At 40.3% G+C, this 12,138-nt stretch overlaps 1 protein-coding gene across 1 annotated transcript in view; it reads left to right on the plus strand.

The window, feature by feature from the left end:
- The first annotated feature begins 793 nt into the window (after window positions 1–793).
- braf (B-Raf proto-oncogene, serine/threonine kinase) overlaps window positions 794–12,138 on the plus strand; it is a 55,845-nt gene continuing 44,500 nt past the window's right edge. Inside the window, exon 1 of the mRNA XM_008401202.2 lies at window positions 794–1,057. Coding sequence (XP_008399424.1) covers window positions 902–1,057 — 156 coding nt within the window. The 5' untranslated portion in view covers window positions 794–901. The remainder of the gene's footprint in view (window positions 1,058–12,138) is intronic.

Raw genomic sequence — 12,138 nt, forward strand, 5'->3', positions numbered from 1 at the left:
CTGTTATTTTCCCAGTTTAAGTTCTCTTAAGTAGTTGTTTTTATGCAAGAATATGCATGCACACTTGGTAAACCTTTTCCAATGACCATATTCTATTGCACAACTTTTGTAATATTCATGATGCTAGTTACCATTAACTTGCTGCAAGTTCACTTGAATTTCATATTGTATCAAAAATATTGACATTTTTGCAACTTCCCCAGTTTACTTTTCAGCTCAACTACAGGAATAATTTATAAAATCGCTCAATGAAAAAAGAAATCATGAATCCCATAAAATGAATGAATGCATATTCCTAAAACAGGCAATAAATAAGTTAAAATTTGTGTTTTGCATTAGCAACTTTATGTTTTTTGAAGAATGAACCTGGTGAATTTGGCTCCAAATTAGTTGACATGCAACCTTCTTTTTTCACATCAAATGAAAGGAGTTATGATTTTATGGACATCCAATAAAATGATAGTCTGGAGTCAAGTTTGAAAAGAACAAGAAAACATCTGTGCTTTATCTGTAAAAGTTATCCCTGCTATATTCCTTAATTCTTAATTTGTCTGATGCTGATACGCTGTATTAACAGTGGAGGTGATGTGATCTTTTAGAATTATATTGGACATCCATAGTCTGTTGAACCTGAAAAGTTTGAAAAGACTTAATGATTTTTAATCATTTGACCTGTCGCCATTAATTCAACTTTTTCAATTACTTTATTTTGAATGTATCATATCATTTGAATAAGTTGTCATGAAATGAACCGTATGAGATCAGTTCAACTGACTTCGATGGTCAGGTAGACCGGAGAGAACCCCGTCGTCTCGTCCTGCGTCTCTGTCTCCCCCTCCTGTCCTCAGCACCAGCCTGCCTTTTCCTCTATTATTTTCCACTCAGCTTCTCGCAGTTTAAAATGGCGGCGTTGAGCAGCGCCGAGTCTCCACCGCCCGTCTTCAACGGAGACGCCACGGAGCGGGAGCCGGGAAGGGAGAGCGGCTTGGAGGAGCTGGGCCCAGGTTTGGACTCTTCGTGCTCCTCGGGGATTCCCGGAGGTCCGCAGGAGGAAGAGGTAAGCGCTGCATCGGCGGCGAGGGCAGCGAGACTTAGCTTGCTCCGAACGGAGCTAATTGGATGGAAGCGTCCAGGAAACACCGGCTGGAACGCACACCGGGGGAGGGTGTGGGAGACGGCGGAAGGGGATGCAACGCTGGTTGCGGGACCATGAACCCAACTTCGACGGTCCATTTCAGGCTTTTTTGAGCAGGAAGATGCAGCAGGAGAGGAGGTTTTATTTGAAGGAGCCTATGTTTATTTGGGGCCTGCTTTCTTCCAATCGCTGCTTGCTTGCTTTCCCAGACTCACTGCAGCTCTCCAGTCTGGTGCCAAGAAAACGAGCACCTACCACCGTTGTTGAAACGTATATACGCAATTAGTGCGCTTTATACATTGTGCGAGTAAAGTTTGATTTAATACAGATGAACTCTGGCTTTGCACCCTGGAAGACCGATGATGGGGATGAGGATGTTGTTCATAATGATGATGGAGATGGAGCTGAAGTCGTGCTTCTGGTATTTGTGGTTGGCAGCATCTTCTGCGTTCCAAAAACGATTGTTTTCCCCAACTCTAGCCTTCCTATCCCAGCTGACAGAAATGCACTGTTAACCAGGCCTGCGCTCATCACTTCCACTACAAATACCATGATACATGGAAGTACACCATGGATGCAACCTATTTCATAATAAAATCTATGAAGTATAGAATTCTATTTCATTATCCTAGATTTCCCTGTCCCAGCTCTGTCCTAGTTTCTTTTGAGAAACTTTCTAAAGTTGTCTTGAGTGCTCTGAAGCTCAGTCCATTCCAAAATCACTGGTCCTGCATGAACAAAAAAAAATCTTAAGCAGTAAAATCATTGGAACTCAAAATTCTCACAGCTATAAAATCAGCTCCTTATTTAAAAATGAGAACTCTCCAGCTGTCCCTCACCATATTATGGTTTCAAACTAGAGGTGAGGGGACCTCAGGTAGGGGTTAGTGATTACTACTGCCCACTAATAGCTGAAACCCCCTGATAAGTGCCTATTTAATAGTTCAAACAGCAAATATATTTTGAAAAGCATTAATACATTTCATTACTTTAATGCATTACGCACAATGGAAACTGTCTTGGCACAATTACAGAAGCTAACATCTACAGTCTTGATCATTTCCACACTTCAGGGTACAGCCAGTCAGTGCCAAGGGACATGAATGGTGCTTCTGAATTGGCTGCTTTATTAAACCCTAGCCAATAGCATATCAAATAATATTGTTTCTTGGTATTTCAGCTTTCTAAGTCACATTTTCTTTGGAATATGTCTGGAATACCTTCTACACACATAGCTAGGTCTTCATAAAACTTAATATCTCAGTCCGTCCGCCAGGAAGTTAATTTGTGTGGACATATAGGTTGAATTACTTTTAAGTAGCGTATTAGAATATGAAGTTCATGAAACACAAGACGATGTCAGCTGGAAATCATGTCAAAGCAAGTATGTGGTTATATTGCGTTATTTAACGTGTGGGACCCTAAATCGGCATTTTCCCATTTGCACAAATACTTTAAGACCAAAGTGGGGTTTCCTTAAATCTTCCATTGGTCTGAGTTTCTACAATTGTTTTTGGTGAAACACATGAAAATGTGTTAATTTTCCCAGTGTGGACTAGGCCTTAGATGTACAAAAGAATTTAGGTAAATTTTTTTTCACAAATTATGTGAAGATTCAATCCACAGAAAAGTCAGTGAATTAGGACTGTAACAATTCATCAAATGATTCGAGTACCTCAATTATTAGAATTCCCCAAGGCAAATGATCTGCCGTGAAGCTTTGTTAAATGCTGTTTTACTATTTGGTGCCATGTATTGCGGTCAGATAATTATTTGTGTTGCACAATGCGTTGTGCAATGGTGTACGATAGCCTTTCTCCCTTAGCTGCTGACTGGTGTCACTGTGTGTGGTGGATACAGATAGGTCTGTCGCGATAAACGATAAATTATTTAATTGCACGATAAATTAAACCTACTTTTTCTACATTACCAGAATAGTTCCAAGAACTGCTGGTATACATTTTAAATCAGTAGGATAATATTTGAGAAAAATAGAGAGGGGATGCATGTTTTGGCAGGCTCAAAATGCATATTGCCCAAAAATGCATCCCTGTGCTATCTTGGAGAAATAGAGCTAAGAGAGAAATAACTTTTTCTACTTAATCAGAGTAGTTCCAAGAATTGCTGTTACAGGTTTTAAATCACTATAATAATATTTGAGGAGAATAGATGCATATTGTGGCAGGCTCAAAATCCATATTGCCAAAAAACGCATCCCTGTGCTAACTTTGAGAAATAAAGAGTTAAGAGTGAAATAACTTTTTCTACATAATCAGAGTAGTTCCATGAAATGCTGGTATAAGTTTTAAATCAGTAGGATAATATTTTAGAAAAATAGAGAGGGCATGCATATTGTGGCAGGCTGGAAATCCATATTGCCCAAAAACGCATCTCTGTGCTAATTTTAGAAATAAAGAGTTAAGAGTGAAATAACTTTTCTACATAACCCGAATAGTTACATGAACTGCTGGTATAAGTTTTATATCAATAGGATAATATTTGAGAAGAATAGAGGGGGCATGCATATTTTGGCAGGCTCGAGATCCATATTGCCAAAACATGCATCCCTGTGCTAATTTTGGGAAATAAAGAGCTGAAAGGATTTTACCTTTTCTACGTAATGGCACTTGTTTTCTGAGCTAATGCTATAAGTTTCATATCAACAAGACAGATGCAAATATTTTCAGGTTCATGAATTAAAATGCATTCCCTACTACATTAACAGACTAGAAAGTTAAGCATGATATGAAATGTTCTACATAATGGGCCTCTGTTTTGTAATGCTTTTAAGCTATTATGGTATCAAAAGACAAATCAAAGAATTTCAAACCATTTGCGGAGAACGTTTACAACAGACACGGACTGAACAAAGTTCGACATCAATAAAGGTGTAAAACCCGTATTTATTTCAAGGAATTTTGCTAAAGAAAACCCACCGTTTAAAGGATTACATGGCTAGGAAACGTGATAATGTTACAAATATCTTTAAAATTTTGTCTTCGGTCATATTTCAGTCCGTTTTCTCGTCAATATGCGAGAGCTTAGAGCGATGCGCACTCCCGCGACAGGGGATGCAATTTTGGGCAGGCATGCGTTTCTGGGCATAACACCGGTCCTCTCTACTGACCCTCCCTTCCTAATTAGGCCCGAGCAGCTAAGCGCTGCGAAGGCCTATTGTAATCACAGGATTTCGTATTAGGCCCGAGCAGCTAAGCGCTACGAAGACCTATTGTAATTGTGCTGTAAATTATTATTATGCTTCCGTAAAGTAAATTGGCTTTTAGGAGGCTTTATCATATTCAAAAGCTCACCAAATTTGGCGGGCGCATAGAGCCCGGTGAAAATTTACGTATTTTAAGGTCGTCGCAAAAATCGCACAAGAAATGGCTCAAGGGCGCCACCTAGCAACTTTCAAAAGACCCTTTCCTATTCACTTACTTTATCGTAGAGACTTGAAATTTGGTACAGTTGTAGAGCTCCCCAAGACACTCAGAATTTACAATTAATGTCATAGTGTAAGTATGAAAGGAAGTCGGCCATTTTGGATTGAAGTTCCGATTTTGATCCCATTTTGGCTGTTTACAAACTCACTAGGATCGATCCTTGTGCGCCCCTCGACAGGAATCCATAACAATATTTTGTGGGTGTGGCCTAATCTCTGTATAGCGCCCCCTAAAATATTTTAATTGATCATCCCCAAGCCATGCTTTAACTTAGAATTATGTAACTTGGTACACATGTGTATCTTGTCAGGACCTACAAAAAAGTCTCTTGGAGCCATGGTCCAAACCCAACAGGGTGTTGGCCATTTTGGATCAAAGCCGCCATTTCCTGTTTTTCAGAGACGTCGCATCTGATTGAACTCCTCCTACAGCGTTTGAGATACAGACTTCAAACTCAGTCAGCAGAGAGTTGAGACATTAAAGGTCAAAAGTTATCACAGGAATTTTTGTATGTCAAAGTATGTGAGCGTGGCTAAGTGCCAAACTTTGACTATTCGCCATAAAACATCAAAGTGACACAACTTTACAAGGTCACAGCTTTCAGACTTCCTATGTCTCACTACTGACCAACCCTCATTACATTCTCATGGTCAGATGATGACGTCACCTTAGCCCTGCCCACTTCCGACAGGAAGTCACCTGTTTTTACTACTGTATGTCTTACTTTTACTGAGTAATACATATGGAATTAATCTTCTGCCACCTGACATAATATGGCCTGATGATGAACTCTGATGACGAACTCTGACCCATGGGGGCGTGGCCAACTGGCTGTCCTTCGCCATATGCATACAATTGTCTCTGAATCACACATGCATCTTCCGATTGGCAAAAACAGAATACGTTTGACCTTTGTTCATTGCTAAAGAGCCCAACATGATTGAATTGCAATTTGACTTCACTGCGCCCCCTAGGTCATTCCATCAGCTATACCTCCTCTCTCCATCGACCGATCTGCACCAAATTTGTGGTGTGTTGCCAGGGAACCATGCCGAACTCATCGGTGCGAACTGGCCCCTAAACTGTGCGACAGGGTACACGGTGGCAGGCGGGTGGCGGTGCTGGATCCCCCGCGGTGGCAATAGGCCGGAGCGGCGTTTGGCTGCGAGGGTGGCTTGAGGCTCTGCGGAGCTTTAATTCTTGTTGTTGCTTTTATTATTTTTCCCTCACTTCACGGGGCTGTTTGGGGCCTTTAACATATTCAAAAACTCACCAAACTTCACCCAAAATTGTCCCCCGACAAAAATTTTCGGATTCTGGTGAAATTTTAAGTGGGCGTGGCCAAACGGCTCTACAGCGCTCCCTAAAGTGAGTTGGGGGAAACCGTAGGTCATAGAGATCTGAAATTTGGTATGTAGGTAGATCTCCCCAAATCAAGAAAATGTCTCTTGGAGGTACCCTTAAAATGCTCAGGGAGGTGGCCATTTTGGGTCAAAGGTCATATTTTGGCCATTTTTCCATTTTACTCGCGTCAAACTTTAACAAACTCCTCCTAGGGATTTTGACCAATCGGCTTCATTTTCCGTCAGGATGCAGTTAAGGGATGTGGCATTAAAAGTTATCAAAATGGTGAGTTTTCGTACATGTTGAGGGGGTGTTCTGGGGCGCCAAAGTTGGCGCACTCGCCGAAGAAAACCAACAGGAACAACTTTCACATAGGTCAATTGGCACCAAACTTGGTATGAGGGATGCTGGTTGGATGCCTGATGATCCTATGTCGTCATAGTCTGACCTCACCTAACCCCCGCCCCCTCAGTGCAAACAGTGACCTTTTTTAACTGGGAAAGATCCAATTCTGGCTCTCTTGACCTAATCAACATGATCTTGTGTGCGATGACTGATAACAAATTGCTCTCACTTGCTTTAAAGCACCAAGAGGGCGTGTGGAGGGCATGGCCAAGTCTCAAATCTGGACATTCGCCATAAAACATCAATACTGGGGGAACTGCGCCAAAGCGTCAGCGGTGGCAAGAGAGTGGTGGTGCAGGAACTCCCGCAGTGGCAAATAGGCCGGAGCGGCGGTTGGCTGCGAGGGCCTCCAACGCCGCTTGCGGCTTTAATTTACTTAGTGTAATGTCCAGCACACACTACACGAGTTGTCAGCCCCTTTTTCAAAACCTGAGACCATACATTAGCCGACAGAAATCCTAGGTATAACGGTTCGATCGGGTTCGATCGTGCCGTGCAATGTCCAACAATGGGCACAAAATAATGGCTACACGTCCAGTTAACTAATTTTAAAATCAGGCATTAATCAATGCTATACTATAATCTACCTGTGATGCGTGTGGCTAGAGTCAGCGTAAAGTCCTGACTGAATAAAAATCATTATAACCTATTTATGTCACGTTAACGAAGAACAGCTGAAAACTTATGGAGTTACCGTCTTTATCAACTGTGGTAGCAATTTAACTCTAACTCCTCCCCTTGCCATTTCTATATTCTTTGCACGAAATGATGAATAAACATTAATGTTGTTTCCACATATCATCTCCAATGTCCGCTGGATTTTGGGTGTCAACGTGTCAGCTGTTGGGAATTTCCTCCGTAATTTCCCCTCAGAAAGCACGAAGGAGAATCCGTGTTTTCTGATTGGCTACCTGTCACATTCAGGCTGCGTAAAGCTCCCAGTCGGGGAAAACCCCTGATTTAGATCGTAGCGGCCACGACGATCTACCGCAACACACAATACACTACAGCAGTGTTTTTCAACCACTGTTCCGCGGCACACTAGTGCACACTAGTGAGTGATCGTCAGGTGTGCCGTGGAAATTATTCAATTTCACTACGGTACCGTATTTTCTGGACTATAAGCTGCTACTTTTTTCCTAAACTTTGAACCATGCGGATTGTAGCCTGCTGTGGCTTTTCTGTGTATTTTTCTTCAACCACCAGGGGGCTCTTTAGCAGGAAGTGAATCATTAGAAGTCAAAATTGTAAATCAAAGAAGAACGTGCTAATTTTCATTTAGAACAACCACATGCTAGCAGCAGGCACGAYGGAGAAATGTTTTCAAACTCATATCATGCAGCTTTTAAGTTGAGGGCTGTCGATCTGGCACTACAGGAGGGAAATGGAGCCGCTGCAATTAAGCTCGGTGTGAACGAAACCATGGTTCGGCTTTGGAGACGGAGTGCTGCGTCCTTAATGTATCCAGCAGATTTATTAGGATGCCGCCCTCTGCTTTTTTAAAAAAAATTTATTGAAGGCGCTAGTATGGTGCGCTCTATAGTCCAAAAAATACAATAATTTGTTTTAAAAGATTTTTTTTTTTTAAATGAATTATCTGCAAATAATGCCATCTTCGAGTGTCTGCTGTAGTAGTAGCAGCGGCGTAATCATGTAATTTTCTYACCACTAGATGGCAGTAGGTAYDGAGCATTTTACATTAAAACAAGAGAATTAGTGATGCATGAATGTTACAGGTAGCAGTGAGAGCATTGAATCTAGCAAGACTGACGACAGTGATGGAAAAGACAGTGAAGCTCAGCAGTAGTTGGAAAGAACATGAGTCCATTTCCCACAACATGTCTGTGTGAAGTGAGCTTCTGAAGCCTGGCTACTATAAAAAACTAAAAACGGAGAGAGACTGAGAGTTGTTGAGGAAGAGCTTTGTCTTTCTTCCATTTCTGCCAGGAAATCAGCTGTTTTCATCCAAACATGCACAGGTTTCACACCAGGTGGGTAAAATATACAGATATTGACATTTTGTACATGCAACTCTTYATATTGTAACAGTGAATATGAAGTGAAATGTTTCCCAAATATTATTGCTTCATTCAGAATAAGAATTATTTTCTGTATTCCGGCTATAAGATGCTTGTGGATTAGTTTGTAAAACACTTTGAAGTTTTCTACAACTTCTTTAAATTTAACACTACAGTGTTGTGGCTGTTCAGGTGTATTTTTGAAGTGAATATGTTAAGTGCAATTTGAAATAAGAAATGTAAAATATGATAAAAATAAATTTTTGTGTTTGATTCCTATTCAAGACACTTTGATAAGAATGACTATATATGTAATATAGCTACAGAGTATCTGTTTCCATTTTTGGTTGGTGGTGCCTCGTGATTTTTTCAATTAAAACAATGTACCTTGGCTGAAAAAAGGTTGAAAAACACTGCACTACAGGATGATCGATTACGAAATAACCAGCGACAATCTTAGAACGGCCGACGTTCTAAGATTGTCATAAGGGGAAAATAGGGGCAAAAAATCGTACAGTGTGAATTATTGCAATAGGTATTCTCATGTGCCTATTTTCTCTATTTAAATCTAGTGATTACTGAAGGCCAATATAGTATACAGACTTCATAATCTGCACTCTTTTGGTTGAACGCAGTATTTATTTCTCACTGAGAATCCATTTTATTTTTGGTTTTGTTTATTTAGTTTATCAGTTCCAGTGTTATGTGYTCTTTTGAAAATAAAGTGCATCTATGGCAGGAAATCGCATGCATTATTAGTCATTTCTATTAAATTAGTGACGAAACAATATCGTTTATCGCAATAATTTTTTTAGACAATTATTCGCTCAGCAAAATTTGTTATCGTGACAGGCCTATTATTAACATGTCCACTTCAAAAATACACCTGAACAGTGCCACAACACTGTTGTGTGTGATGCACTAATTATCTTGTTTTAATGTAAAATGCTCTGTACCTACTGCCATCTAGTGTTAAAAAAATTACATGATTACGCCGTTAGTCACTACTACAGCAGAGACACTCAAAGATGACATTATTTGCAGATAATTTGTTTTCCAAAAAATATTTTAAGACCAATTACTGTATTTTCCAGACAATGAGCGCACCATACTGTAAACCGCACCTCAGAGTTCGGAAAATATGGACTATAATCCTTCCTGGATTTTTTCTGTGAAGAACCCAGACAGGGTTATTTGGTTATTATTTATTTCATTAATAGTGTTATTATTTATTTCCTGACTTGTTCTGTGAAGAATTTGATTGTGCTTTCCGGAAAACAATAAATTTTTACAATTAGGCACTCCTACAATCATCACACTTTTTCTGTTACAAACTGACTCAGGCCCCCACCAGAGACGGGAAAAGTTATGTGGCCCTCACAACAAAAAGTTTGGGGACCCCTGATTTATAGGCTTAGGAGAAGGTTTATTTTATTTTTATGGTTTACAAATCCAATATTACACACGCACAAATCATTTTACATACGCACAAATCTTTTTACAGGCGCACAGATATTTTGAGACTATTTTCACACCATAGCTTCCAGACCTGCAGGACATTCACCAGGACTTGGTGATGGCTTTCAGCTCCAGACATTCTGGTTTGGAACGTTGCATGTTGTGTAGGGTCACATGTCATCACCTTCTAGTCAGTCTCTCTTCTGAAATAAAATCACTTAAAAATTCATTACTTCTGAAGCTCAATTGATTCTCAGACACTACCTATATCTGCTGAGTCTGGAGAATGACATCCTGTTTTTAATATGTTAAGTTTCTGATATGGGCGCTGGTTCTGTAACTTTTATTTTAACTCCTCATCTAGCACTGGGCTCCTAAACTCCAGACCTTGAGGCCCGGCATCCTGAAACTTGTAGATGTGTCCCTGGTCCAACACACTGACTCCAATAGTTGAATCACTTCCTCAGTGCAGTCGGGTTCTCTATGGTAACAAACTCATTACTTGACTCAGGTGTGTTGAAGCAGAGGCACACCTAAAAGTTGCAGGACACCACCCCTCAAACCCTGGATTTGAGGATCATTGGTCTAACTCGTAGTTTACTTTTGTGACATTTTTTTTTGCAACAATCAGCTGATGACTGCTTGTTGCAGTCATCAGCTGCAACAAGCTTGAATTGCATAAAGCTCATCTCTGTCCTACTCAAAGTCACTCATATAGTTTGGATTGAGCTGTGGCCTGATAAAGAAGGCTGTGGGACGACTGTGGAACCTCTGGAGACAATGGTTCAAAGAAGGATTCTTCATAAAATCAAGACAGTTATGGACAACCGTGAGCATCCTCTTCATCTCTACTGTCTGAGAAAACAGAGTGTCTTCAGTCAGAGGCTTTTTCATATTCGCTGAAATACATACTGCGCCAGAGATCTTTCCTGCCAACAGTCATCACCATCTACAATAACTCTTTGAAGAATTTGAATTAATGAGCTACAACATAATTTAATTTCCCTCTGTGATCAAGTATTTTTAAAATTTAAAGTTCCACAACCTTTTTGTGGAACTTTAAATTTAAATACTTTAAATACTTTCATCTAAATATTACAGTGATTATCGAGTTTGTGATCCCAGTCTAATAAGATGCCTGCATAGCGTATTACTAAATTAACCAGGTTTAGTAAAAATGTACAATTATTGTTACCTTGAAAAGCATGAAAGTTGGTACAGTTGTAAAAACAGGCACTTTGTCTGATTGCCCTGTTGATGTAGGCATTTGTTTAAAATTAATGTTTAAAATAAAGGATTTACATTTAAAACAGTACATCAGTTTGTTAAGATGTTCAAAACAAGCTACATGTTCAAAATCCCAAAAGATCTGGAAATCCTTTAAAATGGACATGTTCTATGGAGGATAGAATCCTGGTGGATCAATTGCTTGGATTAAAATCCTAGCAATTACGTGACTTGTCAATTACGTGTTTATGTTACTCCCATCCCTCCCCTGCCCCTCCTCACTTTTCACTCGCACGCGGCGCTCCAAGACATGCGCAGTGGTTTTCTCTCAGCGGCAGAAGATCTGTCTAATGGTCAGAAATAGAATAGCGATGCATAAATCATCAGAAATCCGATGGCCACCGCTAACTCGGCAGCGCTTCACTTTCACAGACAGTGGGGACTACGTCTAACTTTTTTGTCACTTAGAAAAGTATCTCAAAGAAAGGTACGCTCCTTTCTTACCTTTCTTTGCTAGCTTTGATGTTAGCAAAGCTAGCCGTATAGAGACACATAAGCATTGTGGTGAAAAAAAGTTGTCACTCACTGCGCTAAATTATTGTGTAGAGGTTGACTGACTTGTCGCACATATGAGACAACGCTGTGTCCAAACGTCTGCAATGTAGTGATGCGACATTCAGGAGCAGTACGATTCTTTTGCACGGGTCTTTACTTATTAGATAGGACTGGAGTGTCACTGAGAGCCGTTGTTCTATCAGATTACCATACGCTGTCAGAATAGCATACATCAGAGGTTCCCAAACTGTGGCGCCGTGCCATTGCAGGGGGGAAGCCATTTGAATGAAAAAGAAAAGCAAAAAAGCATGAACGCTGTATACACTGGGTTTTTACCTTAGAATGGCCAAGTCTCTGTTATTCCTCTGTCAATTTCATACGGAATGGGCTTCGACACTTCCCATATCTGTGTCCTCTGTCACTTTTATCAGCAGTTAAAACTGTTTAATTCGTTAACATGTGGTAATCTGTTTTTCCGAGCTGCCTTTAAACTAGAGGTGTGCCGATCGATCGGTCACCAATCATAATCAGGCCGATTTTTGTGAAAAAGTGC

The sequence above is a fragment of the Poecilia reticulata genome, linkage group LG23 (assembly GCF_000633615.1).
Source record: "Poecilia reticulata strain Guanapo linkage group LG23, Guppy_female_1.0+MT, whole genome shotgun sequence".
Lineage (NCBI taxonomy): Eukaryota > Metazoa > Chordata > Actinopteri > Cyprinodontiformes > Poeciliidae > Poecilia > Poecilia reticulata.